The 18679-nt window shown below is 37.6% G+C and overlaps 1 protein-coding gene across 1 annotated transcript in view; it reads right to left on the bottom strand.

The window, feature by feature from the left end:
- Nucleotides 1–18679, bottom strand: part of calcrla (calcitonin receptor-like a) — a 55230-nt gene that overhangs the window by 9843 nt on the left and 26708 nt on the right. The window contains exons 2-9 of the mRNA XM_034304890.2: nucleotides 9752–9835; nucleotides 7124–7274; nucleotides 5399–5512; nucleotides 4253–4365; nucleotides 2721–2812; nucleotides 2487–2613; nucleotides 1156–1309; nucleotides 982–1042 (exon numbers count right to left, since the gene is read on the bottom strand). Coding sequence (XP_034160781.1) covers nucleotides 982–1042; nucleotides 1156–1309; nucleotides 2487–2613; nucleotides 2721–2812; nucleotides 4253–4365; nucleotides 5399–5512; nucleotides 7124–7274; nucleotides 9752–9817 — 878 coding nt within the window. The 5' untranslated portion in view covers nucleotides 9818–9835. The remainder of the gene's footprint in view (nucleotides 1–981; nucleotides 1043–1155; nucleotides 1310–2486; nucleotides 2614–2720; nucleotides 2813–4252; nucleotides 4366–5398; nucleotides 5513–7123; nucleotides 7275–9751; nucleotides 9836–18679) is intronic.

Raw genomic sequence — 18679 nt, 5'->3', positions numbered from 1 at the left:
GAACTGAACAAACATTATTTGTATGAAATAAACATTACACAAGCTTATTTATATTTTATACTCAAGCCATTAAAGAAACTGTGCACCCTTAAATAATTTTAAAGTAAGTGTATCCTCTCAGAAAAAATGTATGTGGCAAAATAACTGAAAAAACACTATTATTGTCATTGGCACAAAAAAAAAAACTTTAAGCAGATTGTTCATATGCACTGGTAACATAAATAGGGAAATAAAAAACTAAATAAAAATGCATAAGCCATTAAATATAGGCTACCATTAGACACAAACTTTAACCAATCTCTAAGAACCTCAATGCTGTTTTTCTCTTCAAGAGTGATCAGCAAATATTATTTGGTTATATCTGGGGTGCCAATAATTTTGAAACACCATTCGGGGAGCCTTTATGTTTAAAAATATATCACCGAAAAAGTATGCTTAAAAAATTCATGATTAGCATTTTAGTAGTTCATGCACAACTTGTTTTCCCGGGTTGTGAATTAAGAGCTAACCAACTCCAGAATTACTGGCAAGAGAACTGAACAAAAATAGCTTGCATGAAATAAACAAACTTTAACCAATCTCTAAGAACCTCAGACTGTTTTTCTCTCCGAGAGTGACATCAGCAAACATTATTTGGTTATATCTGGGGTGCCAATACTTCTGGAGTTCACTGTACTTGCTTTGAATTTCAGAAAGCTGCTTATTATAATTCAAAGAAGCACTGATCTATAAACTGGGGAGATTTTTAAAGAAATGCCATAAACTGCAGAATGTAGGAAGTGCTGATCCGAGATCAGTTTTTTCTCTTACATATGACTGACTTTACCTGAATATGAAAACCGAAAACTGATTCTAGATCAGTGTTCTTAGCTTGAATGTATTCAGTACAGCAGTTTTAGCCTGAATACAGCTCCTTCCCTCCTGAGACACATGGCAGTGATATAGTGTATATACAGAATGAGTTAATTATAGAGTACTTACTTGTCATCATAATAATAACTTCTGGCTACGGCGTGTATTGTAGTTGGTAACAGCGGGAAACCTGAAACAAAAAAAAATCAAATCACAACACCATTTTCTAAGGATTAATAAATGTTCTTGACATAACAGCAGACTAAATATGTTTTTTAAGTCTTCTATGTTCTGAGAACTCACCCCATCCGAGAAGATAGTACCACATTAAATGCTGTTTTTGGGCAAACACAGCCACAACGATGAGTGTGTGGAGGTAAATTCCCTCACACAGCATCCAGAAGTAGTTACACCCGAACAGATACAGATGAATAAACAGAGAAACTTTACAGCTGGTCTGAAGGGGAGAGATTTAAAAAAAAAAAAAAAAGACTGTTAACTAATTTAATCACACAGAATATATTAAAATCCAGATCAAACTTAGATCAAAAGAAGACACACAGATTGAATCAAATTCAGCTCCGTAATCATTTCAAATTAATCAATTTCATTTTGTGTCACACAGATTAGATCAAAATTTGATTTGATCAGATCAAATTAAAGATTTTTATCAAATCAGATATCGTCCAAATTCATTCAGGAAAAAATGTGGACCACATATTTAGCATTAGAGATCAGATCAAATTCGAATTAAAAATAAAAATAAAAAAAAAAACAGAAAAGATTCAGATAAAACCCAATCGCTTTAATCAGGTACAAATTTGAACCATATCATGATTAGGTGTGATCAAATACAGATCAAACACAGATTAAATCTGGCCACTCAGACCACATTTTGAGCAAAACTAGACTTATTGATGATTAGATCAGATTCAGTCACAAAATCGAATCAAATTCAGATCAAATTCTCATCCAAGATCTGATCAATTTCAGATCGAATACAAAATGAGAACAAATCAAATAAAGCTCAGTTGCTTTAATCAGCTAAAATTTCACGTTCACACAATTTCGTTCACACAGATTAAATTCACATTGACATCAGATTTGACAATCCAGGTGAGAGACCAAAATTAGTCTTGATGATTAGATCAGATTCAATTGAAAAATCTAATAAAATTCAGATTTTAATCAGAATGAGATAGACAAATCAAATCCAACTTTAGATTAAAAACAAACCTTTCAATCATATAAGATTTGTTCACACTGATCAAATACAGATCAAATTTGGGCACCCAGATCTGACAAAAAAATAGTCTCAAGTCAAACAAATCTGATCTGATTTGATCAAAGTTTGGCTCAAATTCAGATCAAGTTTAGAAGCACAAACCTGAACAAAACTCGATCAAATTCTGCCACACAAATCAGATCCAATCTATTTGTATAAATCCAATCATTAGATGATCCACTCTTCTAATTTATTGACACCAGTCAGATAAACACAGATCAAACTTGTTCACATTTATCAGATCAAATCCAGTTGTAAATTTAGATTTTTTTCCACAAAACAGAGTCAAATTAAACTAATTTCAGTCAAAGATCAGGTCAAACTGCACTGTTACTGACGCTGCGCTCACCGGATTTCTCAGCACTAGTTCCTGGTTACTGGCCACGCCCGTTAACCAGATGATGGTGATGATGGAGTTCAAGATAAAGGAAAAGAAGAGGTTTTTGTGCAGGGTGATTCTCTGGCAGCTCAAACTCCTGCCGGAAAAAAAAAAAAAAAAGCAGAAAGCAGTAGATGATTATAAGAACATTACGAGAACATCTTCACTGTAATCACACAGAGTTACACAGAGTTTAACACTTACTTAAAATGGAAAAATATCCCGAGTGATATAAACAGCGAGACCAGAGACAGTCCGTGTCCTATCAGGGCTAAGTAGAGCAGATTTATTGCGGTCTGAAAGAGAGGAGTGAAAATGGATGGATGTTTACTCATGTTATAAACAGTTTCCTGTGTGGCCTGCCTGCTTTCCTGTAAATATTCCCTTAAATAGACATATTCTCGGATAATTGTTACGCATTATTTATGATATTTATATTAATCTTTTTGTAGGTTTTCTAGTTTTGGTTGTGGTGTGGAGCAGAAGTTTTATTTAGTCTTTTTACTGATAAAAATATATATATTTATATATATATATATATATCTTCATTTCTTTAGAAAGCGAGCACTGTTCCGTGCTGCACAAACGTGTAATGGTAATCCATATTTGCGATATTGAAACACTCCCTCTTTTTCTCTTTGACTGCACTAAGCAACCTCAGCTTTTTTTGCTAGAAATCGTTTTTTCCCTCTGGAGTTGTGTTGTTATCCTTTTTGCAGTCAGGAGAGCCATTTGTGAGGTAGTTCCAAACAATTACGTCAAAGGGCTCTAATGAACACTCATTAGTTAAGAAACCAACCTGAGATTCTTTACTCTAAACAGAAAACCAATGGGGTTCCCTGTAAATGCTGTGATTTTTTTTTTTATTTAAGTACAAAACATATTAATAATAAATACATTAGAAATAAAACACCTGGGGGCGTGCTGTTATAGAAAAATAATTAACGACAGGGTAACGTGATGCATCCTGACACAAAGAGATGCTAGTGTTACCACCCCAAAGTGTTTTATTATATAGTGCTTTTATACAACAGCAATTTGCCAATTTTTTTTAAAGTAAAGAACAACATGTCTGTGCCAGTGGGGGCGTGGCTGAGCACTGGCTGTGAAGAGAACTAGCAGGTCACAGAGAACTAGCGGGTAATGAATGAGTGTCTACAGCTGTGTGCAAGTTACAGCAGCCTATTTATGTGTTTCTTTTCCTCTTCCACACGCCAGTGAGAGTTTTTTTTGTTTCTGTTTAATAAAAAGAGAAACAGCCCCTTATTCCCATCCATTTATTGTTAAATTTAATGTTGTGGCACATCTGTGAAACAATTTCCTGTTCTCGTTTATTTTATAACAACTATAACAGTCATTCCATCATTTTTGTCTTAAAATTAATAAAGACTTTAAGTCAGAAAACAGCTTTACCACTGACAATTACAAAGCACTGACACTGGCAACTGGTTTCCCTTAATGGAAAATAAACGTTAAATCTCCTTACAGAAAACCTTACCATATCAACAGTTATACACTGGTCCTTGTTAAAAAAAAAAGCATGTTCTTAATCCATTTGGTTTTAGTGTATTAGGTTAGATGCACTTAGTAACCGTGAGTCCGTGGATATTTCTCATTTCTTTAATTGCTCCTCCTTGTTTCCTTTTAGTGCTAACGAGTTAAGGAGTAGTAAAAGAAGCAATAAAAAAGGAATTGAAGGAACAGCTTTCGCTGTCAGTCAGAAGTTTGGGACGTACCATTCTGCTTTCTTTACTGTGTGCATTACATCTGGTGAAATTCGTCCACGTCCTGTTGCTCTCTGGATGAATAAACCACTGGCCGTTCTCCATGCACACCTTACTGGCTGTTTCTGTTCAAAACAATTACCAATACAAATGTCAAAGCTCTATAAAGCTCTACTCCTCCACACTGTGAGCTGGTGCGGAGTGTAGAACATTATTAACATATTCATAATTATTTGTTAACTGTGTTATTTGTTTCTTTTAGTACTCAGCCGTTTAACTTAAACGTCTATCAGTATTATGTGGAGGCAAAAGAAATTCTAATAGTAACACCTATAGACCTGCTCATTCGTGCAATTATCCAATCAGCCAATCATGTAGCAGCAATGCAATGCATAAAACCATGCAGATACAAGTCAAGAGCTTCTGTTCATGTTCACATCAAACTGGACTGTTGAAGATTGAAAAAAGACCAGTTTAGACAATGGTTTTCCAGTCGTCAACTGTCCCACTGTAGTCTTAGTTTCCTGTTCTTGGCTGGCAGGAGTGGAACCCGATGTGGTCTGCTGCTGTTGTAGCCCATCCACCTCAATGTCTTCCTGTGTTCTGAGATGCTTTTCTGCTCACCACGGATGTAAAGAGTGCTTATTTGAGCCACCGTAGTCTTCCTGTCAGCTTGAACCAGTCTGGCCATTCTTCGCTGATCTCTCTCATCAACAAGTCGTTTCCACCCACAGAACTGCTGCTCACTGGATGTTTTTTGTTTTTCCACACCATTACGTGTTAACTCTAGAGATTGTTGTGTGTGAAAATCCCAGGAGATCAGCTCAACTGAAACAGTCAAAGTAGCCCTTCTGGCACCAGCAACCATGCCACAGTCACTGTCACTGAGATCATGGGTAGATTTTTTTCCCCACTGTGATGTTTCAGGTGAACATTATGTGAAGCTGTTGATCATATTATGCATTGCTGTACTGCTACCTGATTGGCTGATTGGATGTTTGCATGAATGAGCAGGTGTACAGGTGTTAAAGTGGCCAGAGAATACATATACAGCGCCAAGAGACTTGTACAAAAGGCTCTAAAGCACCATTTGTGATTAAAGTTTAACCGAAACCTGTTTAAAAACACTGAATGAAAATGTAGATACCAAACATTTACCTGCAGGGTCAAAGTCCTGGAAGTGGTCAGGACAGTGCTGGTGAGCAGTGACCCCAGCGTCCGTGTCGTCCCAGCACAGCCACCCGTCCCACGTTCGGTTACACATTAGACCAGCTAATGTAAAAAAAAAAAAACCCCACAAACAACAGCACTGCAGTTATGTGATAAAAATAATATGTTTCTTTCTTTTTTTTTTTTTTCCAAGAGGAGCTGCAGGAGGAACATTTCAAAAGCAACTTCCGAAACAATGGAAAGAGCTTTTGATAAATGTCAGTAATTATCCTGGAGTCATTCGAACAAATTTTGTTGTGATGGTTTAATGCTTTAGGAACACAAATTACACACATCCACTCATGGCTTTTATCGACCCTCCATCCAAGTGCTTGATGAATTTTGAAGAGTCTGAGCGAGGTTTATGCAGTTCACTCCAGTGCTGTCACTCAGCGTGACGTTCCTCTACATTCACTTGTCCTGAGGCTTTTCATTTCACCGTGTACTCTTTGTGTTAATAAGACAGGACTACACTGATTAATGCCATCATTTGCATATATATAAGAAGCTTGTTGACCTGCTTCCTTCATGCTTTATGACATTTCTGCCATATAGCACCTGACCACTGAGTAGAATCATGGGCCATACTTTCACCTTGCATGTAAAAGTAGCACTTTTTTATTATTTTCATTGCAGTCTCAACACCAAAAATCCCCCAGAATCCGAAGTATTCGAAATCTGATTTCAAATTTTTGCAGATTTTCCAGAGGCGGGAATTAATTCAGACCTGAGGCAATCCGAATTCATCCAGCTTTGTTATCATTTTGCAGAGGCGGGAATTAATCAAATGTTGTTCTTGGGTGTCGAAACACAAGATTTACGCATGTTGACTGGAGTCGTTGACTGTTACCATGGCAACAAACTCTTTACTATGGTTGCCTTCCTCAGTCCAACTTTGACACAACTAGTTGTAGGTTATCAGTTGCATTAAAACAGTTTTCGCTTTGAACTGATTTGCTTGCACAGACAGTACCACAAGTAAAGAATAAAACACAAAGGGCCATGCTGCTGGAGGAAAATAATCCACCCCAAAGTATTCTTAAAGGTGTTAACCATCAGTAGTTATGTTTAACGTTGCGGAATGTCCAGTTATCACTTGGGTTATAACGGTTATATACAGTTCTTCTGGCACTTTCACTAGAAGACGAAAATATACTTAAAGTTACAACTTTATCTCTGGCTGTTAAAGTTCTGACACTGGAGACTCCTTCCATAAACGTTAAATAAACATCTCCTTTAAATCAATTTGTTAAATAACAACCTGTTGTTAAAGCTATGTATTATTAGGCTTAGATTATGTGGATAGTCTGATATACAAGTCCATGTGAATGAGCTGTATGAATGATAAAATATTATAAATATTATTAATTATTTAAAATATTATCTGCAACTCACACTACTGTCAATGCTATTGTTATATAAAATTAATCAACCAATCAGAATTGAGAATTCAACAGCACCGTAGTATAAGTAATATTATTACGCTTCGTCATTCAATTTAATGTTTTTAAGTTTCCCACAAGATTCCTGCTGCTCAGACAGAAAGAACAGTAAAGTGTGAATCTAAGCATTGACTGCCAATTTCTCAATGGTCAATCAACAATCAGGATCTGCTGCATAACGACACAACAGGCTGATTCAGCAGTTAATTTTTTTTTTTTTTCGTAGCTGTACCTCTGACAGTGCTGTTGTCCTTTATTATCTTCTGATAGCACTCGAACTGCGCCGTCATGATCTTCTGTCTCGTGGATCCAATATCGGAGTATACATTTTGAGGGACATGCTGCTGGCTGTTGTTTACCTCCGGACTCGCTATTACAGCGACCTACAGATATACAACACAAAAAATACACAAGAATTGTTTTTTATTTCATCTTACATGTGTTACATTGTGTTTTGGTACGTTATGAATTAAATAGTGCAATCCAGTCAACCATGTCAACCATCAACTATGCTTTCTAAGGAAGAAAAGAAACAGAAATGTTTAAAAGTGAGAATATGAAGCATATGAAACAAGAAGTCATCGTCATTCAGTATTCGTTCATCTTTAATAAGAGCTTTAGTGAATACAGGGTGTATCCTGGGCTAGGTGTGAGGCAGGAATACACCCTGGATGGGACGCAGGTTCACACACACATTCACATCGAGGGGCAATCTAGCATTGCCAGTCCAAACAGGAAACCCATGTGGACAACAGGAGAACATACGAAACTCCACACAGACAGTAAACTGAGCTCAGGATCCACGCGGGGACTCTGGAGCTGTGAGGCAGCAATGCTACCTGCTGCACCACTGTTTCGCCTAAGTGATTAGTGTTAATGTGCTTCTTCATGCTGTAAATCACACCATTTCCATCTGCACAGAGGAGTAATTGAGGATTGAGGATTTTAAATCATAAAATTGTATTAAATAGTAACATACAATAGACAATACAATATCAAAAATACAACAGCAACAAGAAAATAAGCTAGCTGTACACATAGAGAGTACCAGGTTAGTCACAAATCTATGCTTTGTTTGACAGGTGATCACATAATTTCAGAAAAATGCTCAATAATATTGTTAATTTCAGACAGATTTTCAGACTACAGAAAGTAGAACAAAGACCTCATTTATCAACCCTGCGTACGCATAGTTTTGTGCATAAACCGTGTGTACTCATGCTTCTATGCACTGAATGGGATTTATCAAGTTTTGTTTAAGCATGAGGATGTGCGTATATTTCCGCACACTCCTGACCATTCGTATGCAAGAACAGCTAGTGGTAGAAAAGTGTAATAGCAGGTAACGTGACAATGCAGAGCTTCTATATCACGTACTGTGTATATCAGCGTAATTGAGAGAGTAATTAATGATTTCAGTGCAGAGAGGAACGTGTTTTTAGCACCACCGGAAAATCTGTGGTGAGATTGAGAAGTGGATTTTGTTTGCCAAGTGCAGTTTGAGTTGTTGTTTACTTATTTGGTGTTTAGTCATTTACCACATCTGGCGATTTGAGGGCTTTCTTTAAGAGTATGGCCATGCACGAGTACATCAATTTAGAACATGTGGGATTTATCAATGGCCATTGCATACAGTTGTGTGTGCGAACGTGTGATAAACACCAATTTTCCTGTGCGTATGGGTGGCACTTTTACACAAATTTAGTACTTGGTTTAAGCATTTTGATGAATGATACCCCTGGTTTATCCTCTTCACCTTTAGGAAAAGAATCTTACAGCAGTAGCTGTTAGCTCCAGAGTATACTCTGCATTGTTAGCCATACCATGGCCTTGTATTATAAGGTTCTATCTATGTGAAGATGTATTAAGATCAATGTTTTGACATTCCAGCTAGCAAAACTTTAAAATACTGAAATATACACTCTCAACAAGGCCTACGCTTTTAGATTACTTCAAATTTACTTTATTGAGATTTAAGGACATTTGATTTAATGGATTTCTGAAAACTGGTCACTTACCTTAGGGCCAAGAACATAATTATTCAGCAAAATTAAGTATTGTTTGGTTTTGTAAGGTTCCATCTGGCTGTTTCTCAAGAAACACACCATCAGTCTTAATAAATGACTAAAAAATGGAATTACTCAGCAAAGAACAACATTTTGTAAGCTTATTAAGATCAAATTATAATCAAATATATCTGAAGTTAGTTTTAATTTATTTACAAAAATCTAAACCTCAAGCAATTTCATTTTCAATTCGAAGTTGTTCCTAAACTTGATATTTACCTTGAAATTTTGTTTCAAATAGTACATCAAACAACTTGAAATATCCCCAATGTTAAAATAATTTATCCCTCCATGATGAAGCACTTTTTTCGAATGCCACATAGAACTAATACTGAGGTCATACTATGCGATTTGAATTATTTTTAATTGCTTTATATAGACAGCATATACAAATATAAATACATGTATAAATTATGTAGCTAGTTGTGGAAAACTTTTACATATAAATCCAGCCAGAGCAACGAATGAGTTACTATGGTAACATTCAAAGGCTGTGTATGTAAAGCTTGTGAAACTCTACACCACAGGGTTCTCTTCTAGCCATGACCATTAGAACATGAAAAAATATATTTGCATAATTCCTGAAAACTTTCCAATCAACATATCATGCACCACAACTAATATTAGCAAGTTTCTGTGATCATTTCAATGGATCAGGTTACATCAGCTCAGGTGAGTCAAAGCACCGCAGCCAAGAAAAAAACCTTAGAAAGCAGAAAGTGCTATGAGAAATGCAAACAAGAAACAGGAAACCTTGCATTTATATTTGGCAGAAATGCTGAGGAGTGTCTTACCTCTGCTATGATCCCGAGCAGAAACAAAGGAACCATCCACCGCCAGTCCATCTTCTTTTCCAGCATCTCCAATCTGCTGTTAATCTGTAAAGAAAAGACATCTTATTAACTGCGATCAATAGCCAAGCATGCTTAGCATCTCTAACCTGAGCAGGAACTGTGAAAACACACATCCCCCTCAGTGTATCAGGTCAACCCATCAGCAACCTGCTTTCTGCCTTCAAATAACAGCTAGACTTCAATTCAGATTTGCAACATGCATCACGAAAGAGAACTGTGGTATGAAGATCCAAACACAGCTGGTCTTTAGACACAATGCTGTGAGTCTAAACTCCAGGAATGTAGCATCTTGTTTGGTTTCAACATGCACAGTGTCTACGTGAAGGCCAAACATGGAAAGAAAACCTCTGACTCCATTGTCCTTCACTGGTTTAACATAACTTCACTGACGTAACACAACTGCTTCAAAGAAATATCCAAAGCCTGAAAGTAGGGCAGACTAGCTTTGACTCGGTGCATCTGAAGTCACTATATAATCTCTCAAATCAAAGAAGATGAACACCTGTGCGGTCTCTCGACTCTGTAGGGAAGCTGTAACAATGGTCCACTCACCAAGATTTGAGATTTGAAAGAACAGGAACCGATTGTGCAAAATATTTTGACATTCTGCTAATGAGAAACAGCCATGATATGACAGATGAATTTCTACATAACCAAACTGTTTCTGCAGTGCTCTGATGTTCTTAACTGCTTAAGAATGTGCACGTGACTTAACCGCCTCTAAATTTCCAAACATCAAATTCTTTTTTTAAGTTCATGGTGTACTCGCTGAACTAGCTGTATTTCATTAGAGAGGATGTCCCAAGCAGCAAACAACGTAACTGGCACATATTCATCCTTCACTAACATGTGCTTATGTCTGTTTTGGTCCTGCCTCTGCCCCTTGTCCTGTCATTGGTTTGTTACCCTATTGTGTTCACCTATTTTGTATTATCACTTGATTTGTTCGTATGTTTATACCCTGTTGTTTCTGAGTATGTTTGCAAAGTCCTATATATATGTTTTATGTCCGTAAGTCTGAGCCTTTGTTTCCCAAGTTATGACTCTTATCTGATCTTCAGATTATGATTATGGATTATCTCAGTTTATTGATGTACTGACCCATGCTATGGACTACAATTATGATTCTTGGATTGCCTACAACAAAACACACACTGAGCACCTGCACTTGCTTTATGCTACAGATTTTTAAACCCCTATTAACAAATGTTTCTTTTTCTTGTTTTAACAGGCCAGAATACAACACAATGATGTGTTATCTGGCTAAACCACACTTCGAAATGCTTCAACAGTAGGTTATGTTGACTTGTTCCAGCAAGCGGTGCTGGAACAAAGCCAGGAAAATAGTGAAAGACCTCAACCATCCGAACAACGGACTCTTCTCTCTGTTGAGGTCAGTGAAGCACTTCCGCTCCCTAAAGGCCAATACAGAGAGGATGAGGAGGAGCTTCTTCCCGCAGGCCATTCGGGCCCTCAACCAGTACATCACCAAGGACTTAGAATCATTCATCTCCATCCATACATCGCCTTCAAACACCCAACCTCCATCTACATCTACATTACATAACGTTACTAATTTATTTTAGTATTGCAATTTAGTATTTAGTATTACATGTATGTATATATATATATATATATATATATATATATATACATACATGTAATACTAAATACATACATATATATATATATATATATATATATATATATATATATATATATATATATATATATATATATATATATATATATGTGTGTGTGTGTGTGTGTGTGTGTGTTCTTATACACTTTTTTTAAATCCCTTCATATATTTTTTATGTATATATTTTTCTTATATACATATTTATGTTTTTCTTTATATTTAATATTTTTCTATATTTTCTTATTTTATGTCAGAACAGTTGTACAAAGCATGTCACTACAAGTCATACTGTGTATGGTTACGCATGTGACAAATAAAATTTGAATTTGATTTGAATTTGCTACTTAAGCAAAGCAGGACTCTTGCAGTTAATCTGAAATCAATTTCTCATATGCTGATGCACATATGGAGTGAGTATGTCAGCGTAAATTCGACCGGAGGCATTAGATGATCAAAAAAGAATGTTGTCAAGCATGTTGCCGTCAAGTAACTAGTAAACAAGTATAATGTTACATTTTTAAGACTTATATATTTCCTGTATTTAAGTGTTACACACTTGGCTGGTTCAGCACTTATCACACTAACAGGCACCATTTTGTTACCATCAGCAAAAACAAATCAGTCAAAGCGATTCTAGCTGAAGGTGTTCCCCACAGATCAGTTCACAGCCCTCTTTTTGTCATTTTTTTCATGTTGCCTTGGGTTATATTATGTAAAAAAGCAATCTTAGTTTTCAAGGTTATGCAGATGACAGGCACATATCTGTTGCACAGAATCTAAAACATGTCTATCCATCTGTCTGACTTAACACTGACAAAAGTGTTTTAATTAACATGAATGCCCTAATTAGCCTTGGCTTAACTTTCGACCCTCCCTTACTTTTATATCTTACCACGAGTGCAAATTCTGCAAAAGCGCAGCACATAAATTGTGATGAATTTACTGGTTGCACAATTGCACTATTTGTCCATATAGTACACAATAATAGAAGGGATTTATTTATAATTGCACTATCCATTGCACCCAGATGAGGATGGGTTCCCTTTTGAGCCTGGTTCCTCTCAAGGTTTCTTCCTCATATTGTCTCAGGGAGTTTTTCCTCACCATCGTCGCCTCCGGCTTGCTCATTAGGGATAAATTCACATATTTACAATATATTTTTTGTGAATCCATTTATTTCTGTAAAGCTGCTTTGTGACAATGTCCATTGTTAAAAGCGCTATACAAATAAAATTGAATTGAACTGAATTGAATTAAATTGAATATCATTGGGAAACAACTCGAGATCCTGGAGTTCCTGGAGTTCCTTACAGGCAGACCCCAGGTAGTGACAGTGGGCCAGTTTACTTCCAGCACCATCACCCTGAGCACTGGAGCCCCACAAGGTTGTGTCCTGAGCCCCCTGCTCTACTCTCACTACACACATCACTGTGTGTCCTCTCACAGCTCCACTTCTATCGTCAAGTTTGCTGACGACACAGTGGTTACGGGCCTCATCTCCAACAACACCGAGGCCACCTACCTTGACGAGGTGGAGAAACAAGTAGCACGGTGCCTGTCTAACTAACTGTCTCTCTCTGAACATCAGCAAAACCAAGGAGCTGGTTGTGGACTACACCCCACTCGAGATTGGCGGGACCCCTGTGGAGAGAGTGAGCAGCTTCAGATACCTTGGAGTACACATCTCTGAGGACCTGACCTGGACTCATCACATCCAAGCTCAGGTGAATATAGCCAGACAACAGTTGTACCAGACTTCTGAGGAAATTCAGGGTCTCCCCAGCGATCCTGAAAATGTTCTACACTGGGGTTATAGAAAGTTTACTGACTCAGTGGAGTTCAGCGTGGTACGGAAACTGTTCAACCCAGGACCTTGCAGAGAGTGTTGCGCTTAGCTGAGCGCATCTCCGGGTCTGCTTTCCCCTCTCTGCACGACATCTACACCAGACGATGCAGTACCAGAACTACTAAAATCATCAAGGACTCCACCCACCCTGGTAACTGTCTGTTCAGCCTGCTGTAATCAGATAAGTGCTTCCGTAGTCTGATGTCTAAAACTGAGAGGCTCAGGAGGAGCTTCTTCCCTCAGGCCATCACACTCCTCAACATGGATATGTCCACCATACAGATCCCTTAGGACTCCGTAAAGACTCTCTTGTCACTCTCACTGCACTTTGCATTCTTACTACATGTAACATACCTGCATATTTTGTATGTTCCTATTTTTTGCACATTCCAGTTCATATGCCTTAGACACGGTTTAGTTTTAGCTTCAGTTCTACTGTACACAGCCTCTCTTTTTTGCACTAGCCTTAGTCTTATTTTCTACTTCTTTCTTATTCATTTCTTATTTTTAGTGCACACTCTAAGGAGCACTAGGCCAGGTTTTCATTTCACTGCAAGTGATATACTGTAGATAACTGTGTATGTGACAAATAAAAATCTTTAATTTTTTTTTTAAATACGTTAATACTTTTTTTAATATGTGCAGCATTAGTGTCAGCTTATGTGACATGAAACTTTTCACACCCTCGAGCCTCTACATTCTCGTACATACATGAGTCCTTTAACACAGGGCTTCTACTTGTCTCAAGGTTTAAATTAGCCACTAGAGCAGGCAGGTTGTTTAATGTCTTAGCACCCTAGAACACACTATCTCCAACTTTTTTTTTTGGTAAATGAGAGTTTGTACTGACATTTGATGCTGTATAAATTAAATGTATTCAAGTTGTATTATTATTATTATCATTATTATTATTATAGTGCACATCTGCATCTCTGATGAAGAGCTCTGCAAATGGTGATGCAATAAAACATCACCTCATCATACTTCTTATAACAAATCCCTTAATGCTGCGATTATTAATCGGCAGACGGTGCAAGAGACAGTCTTATGCTTCGGAAAAGATGTTTTCTTCACATTACCCCAAATCTTCTATTTCCACTAGAAGATGACTATTTAATTTTGATCGCCAAATTTTCTTGCAAGCACCAAATACTTAACTATGCAGTGTTACTAGACGTTCATCAATTGTTAAGTAGTGCCTCTGTCGCTCTCTATATACGGCCCTTCTGGATGATTCTGTAAAAGTCTCCTGACAAAAGATGCCATGTGAGCATCCCTGCTAATGTTCCCTGCTAAACAAAAAGAAGGCTAAAAATGGCCTGAGATGAAGAAGAGCATAACTAAGCAGCATTATGCACTGGGTTTCTCATATTAAATATCAGAAGTCAGCCGTGAGCCAATGCCTTGCGTTGGACAGTGTGTTTGTGTAGACTCGTAGCTAAGCTTATACCTACTCTTACATTCCTCAGAGGCTCTTCGAAGTCGGAGGATTCATTAATAATTCACAGAGCTTGAACAGTTCTCATTAAGGAGTAAGGCATAGTCTGTGCTTGTGTCACCATCACATTAATTTTCGTTAACTTGTGCTTGTTGTAGGTGATGGTGGCTCAGTTGTTAAGGTTCAGTAAGAGCCATCGTAAAGTTTAAATCCCAGAAGCTGCCAAAAAAACACTTAGGCAAGACCTTTAACCTATCAACTGCTCAGCTGTATGCTTGGATGTTATTCTGTCTGAACTATAAATTGCTTTACATAGTCATCTGCCGAATGAATAATCATAACAAGCTGTGAATATATCACTGTTGCACAGGGACTGTAAAGAAAAAGAATCAATTTGCTTGCAAATGCAGCCTTTGAGAACGCGAGTCTCGTTTGGAAAATGATCAATAGTTCATTGTGTTACAACTGCCAGTCTTTAGTTAAATTAATGACCTCCCTTTTGGCTGAATTACCTCAGCCATGCTGGTTCAAGACAGCAATAATTCAAGAAATTAAAAACAGATTACGGAGGATCTAGTTCTTGCCTGCTCCTTTGGGTAATTCCCATCCATCTCATCCCTCCCTCCTCTGAATGGAAAATAATAATCCTCCCATCCATCATGGCCCACTGCAGCCTTAACCTGCTGTTTATAATGGAAATGGACATGATTTCCTTGTCTCAGCTTTATGCAGTATGAAAAATGGATGAACACATGCTGGCTTCATTGCTCTTACAGTCAAAAAAAAAAAAAACAAGGCTGCCAATTTCTCGCAGTCATTCGAATACACCAAGTTATGTTCAGGAGTCTATGTTTTTGTTCAACACATACAGTACTGTGCAAAAGTCTTAGACACCCTATCTTTTTTAGTACATATTTTGTTACAGATTTTTATTTTCTGACTTCTACAGTATTCATTCAGTACAAAAACATTTTAGATTCCAAACATTAGTTTTCCAGCACAAAATTAAATGTTACAGAAAAATGTTTGTATGTCAGTAAAGAAAGCAGCAGATTCCATAAGAGACACTTTTCAGATAAAAACAGAATGAAGGCTGCTGGGTTTCGCTGCAGAAATAAGAAGCGAGTCGACAGTCAAAGTCTCCAGAAGAACTGTGGCTGCTTCTGCAAGATGCTCAGTAACACTTCCAGCTCATTTCCTTATAAAACTGCACACACTGCACCTGAGACTACTGTTTTTTTTTAAAGCGAAGGATCGTCACACCACATATTGACTTTGTTTCATTTATTACTGTTTACTGCTTTTAATAGTATTTTTTTAATGTAGAAACATTTAATTGAATTATTTGTGAAGGCATCTTTGCTCTACAGCATTTCTTTGCATGTGTCTAAGACCTTTGCACAGCACTGTACCAGATAAATCTTTCAGTACGTTGATGAGCCAAACATACTTACTAGTCAAAATAAACACAAAAATCAGTATTTTATAGTCTCTAGATTTCAATCCTGAAAATTTCTACTCAAAAATCTTCTTTATCCCTGTATGTCTGAGCTCAAAATAGCACTAAATGCCTGCTGTGTTATTCTTCTTGTATACTGAATTTTGCACATTTTCATGAAGGGAGCCAATACTTATAGAGGGCACTGTATGTATTTGGCCAAATACTCTCCAATACTCTCTCTTGGACTGATTCTGCTTGTCCTATAACTGTAGAGATCCAAATCCAAAATTGCTTTTTAAGGCCTCATTTACAACTGGCTTAAGCAACTGATTTTGGCGAGGTCCTGATCACATACCGTTTAACCATGTGAAACAAAAACACAACAAAAAAACATACACAATTTGTGTACAGGGGTGGACAAATCAGTAGACCAGGTGCTCAGGAGATGATTTTATATCCAGGCTATTCATTTTTCATTCATAGTTAGCCAGAGGACAAGTTAGTTCAACCAGAAAAGAAAAAATAAATAAACAACTACTCATTATTGACTCGATTTTTTTTTTAATTTTGCATGTAGGCTGGGTTTAAGCTTAATGCACTTCACATCAATGCTGTAAGAAGAGCAAAATCCCACCACCTGCTGCACTACACACATTGGCCAAAGTGATCTAGCTGTAGATCACTGTAGAACTATTTTTACTAAATAGATTGATAACTGAACACAGATGACAGACAATCTTTTCAGAAACAGGAACAAGAAACAGAGTAGTCCAGAGCAAAGCTTCTGCTAGTACAACTAGCTCCTGCTCACCTAACTGTTACAGATATTGTTAGAAAATGAAGATGTTAGCCAGATTCAGCCAGATTAGTTGAAACACTGGCTAATGATTTGCTAACAATTAAGTTTCCAGGCAACCAAAGCATGGGACTGGGCTTCGTTTTCCAGTTGGAAGGTGAACCACTGCGCAAGTCTCAAGTCTCTTGCAGAGTGGATCAGGTTTTCTTCCACAATCTGACTCCACCCATCTTCAACCCTGACCAGTTTCCTAGTCCATGCTAAAAAAAAGCATTCTCATGCATAAAAGAGTGAATACTTACTGCATGCAAGGCACTGTATGTCCTTGGCACACTAGTGGCTCGGTAGTTAAGGCCACACTGTTCAGAAGGTCACGAATTCAGACCTCAGTAGCCTCAAGCTACCATTATTGGATCACTAAGAAAGGTCCTTAACCTTCTTTTCTCCAGGGCCGCTGTATACTTGGCTAACCCCAGCTACCTAACAAGCTCTGATATGCTAAAAAAGCATTTCACTCCACTGTATGTGGCAATAAAGGCTTTCTGTCCACATCTGAATAACAAATGATGAGGTCTCTCGTTTGTGTTTAGATCTTCTATAGATTTTTCTTCAGGGCCTGTGTTCGGTATGGAATTTGAATGGACCTACTTTCCCTTGAACAGTATGCAAACAAGTAAGCTAGTGAGGTACAGTGTGGGAAGTCAGCATAGTTTATATGTCACCAGAGACGTTTTGACGGCTTTATTTTTGTTGGTGGACCGGGATGCGCTGTCCATCGCCAACCAGATTTGAACACAATGTAACAGGGATGGAGACATTATAAATTCACTATCAAACCCACTGGGAAAGTGAAAGGGAAAGAGACATATCCCAGAAGACTAGAAGATGTACTTGCAGCCAAAAGCGGTTCTACCAAGTATTGACTATGAGCCGTACAATAGGGGTGTAGTGTAGCTGTGCAGCAGTTAATGAGCCTATGTGTTTCCATAGCTATTCTTTATTTATGACAGTAGCTGTGATAATGATAGACCCATTTAATAACCATCTAAGTTATAAATGGAGTAGGCAGGGTGTTTTTACAGTAGAAACTGAATGAAATCTTTAAATGCAATTTTCTCCTTGTTTTTTTTTTTGTTTGTTTGTTTTTTGACTTTTGGGGATAACCATTCTTCAAAATCCTAGAACTTTACTTATCAAGTCAAGTGGCTTTATTGTCATTTCAACCATATACAGCTAGTTAGTACACAGTGAAACGAAGCAACGTTCCTTCAGGACCAGTAGTGTAAACGAGTAACGAGTGACAGTAGTGTAAACGAGTAACGAGTGACAGTAGTGTAAACGAGTAACACTATAAGGTGCTGTAAATGTCAACATAAGAAGTAGCAGCCGGGTAGAGAGCATAAAGATTATATACAGTATATCATAAATATTGTAGTAGCAGGAAGTGAATACAAAGATGTGCAAAAATTGCTAAGAGAATGGGGGGGATGTTCAGTTGAGTGTGTGTGTGTGTGTGTGTGTGTGTTGTCAGTCCACTCTCTGAGTGTTGAGGAGTCTGATGGCTTGGGGGAAGAAACTGTTGCACAGTCTGGTCGTGAAGCCCGAACGCTTCGGTACCGCTTGCCAGACGGCAGGAGGGTGAAGAGATTGTGTGAGGGGTGTGTGGGGTTACTGGTGGCTTTGTGGATGGTACTCTGCTATGTAC

Source organism: Pangasianodon hypophthalmus, chromosome 5, assembly GCF_027358585.1.
Source record: "Pangasianodon hypophthalmus isolate fPanHyp1 chromosome 5, fPanHyp1.pri, whole genome shotgun sequence".
Classification (NCBI taxonomy): domain Eukaryota; kingdom Metazoa; phylum Chordata; class Actinopteri; order Siluriformes; family Pangasiidae; genus Pangasianodon; species Pangasianodon hypophthalmus.
Note: the sequence above shows the minus strand (reverse complement) of the source record. Positions and strands in the feature narration are given on the sequence as shown.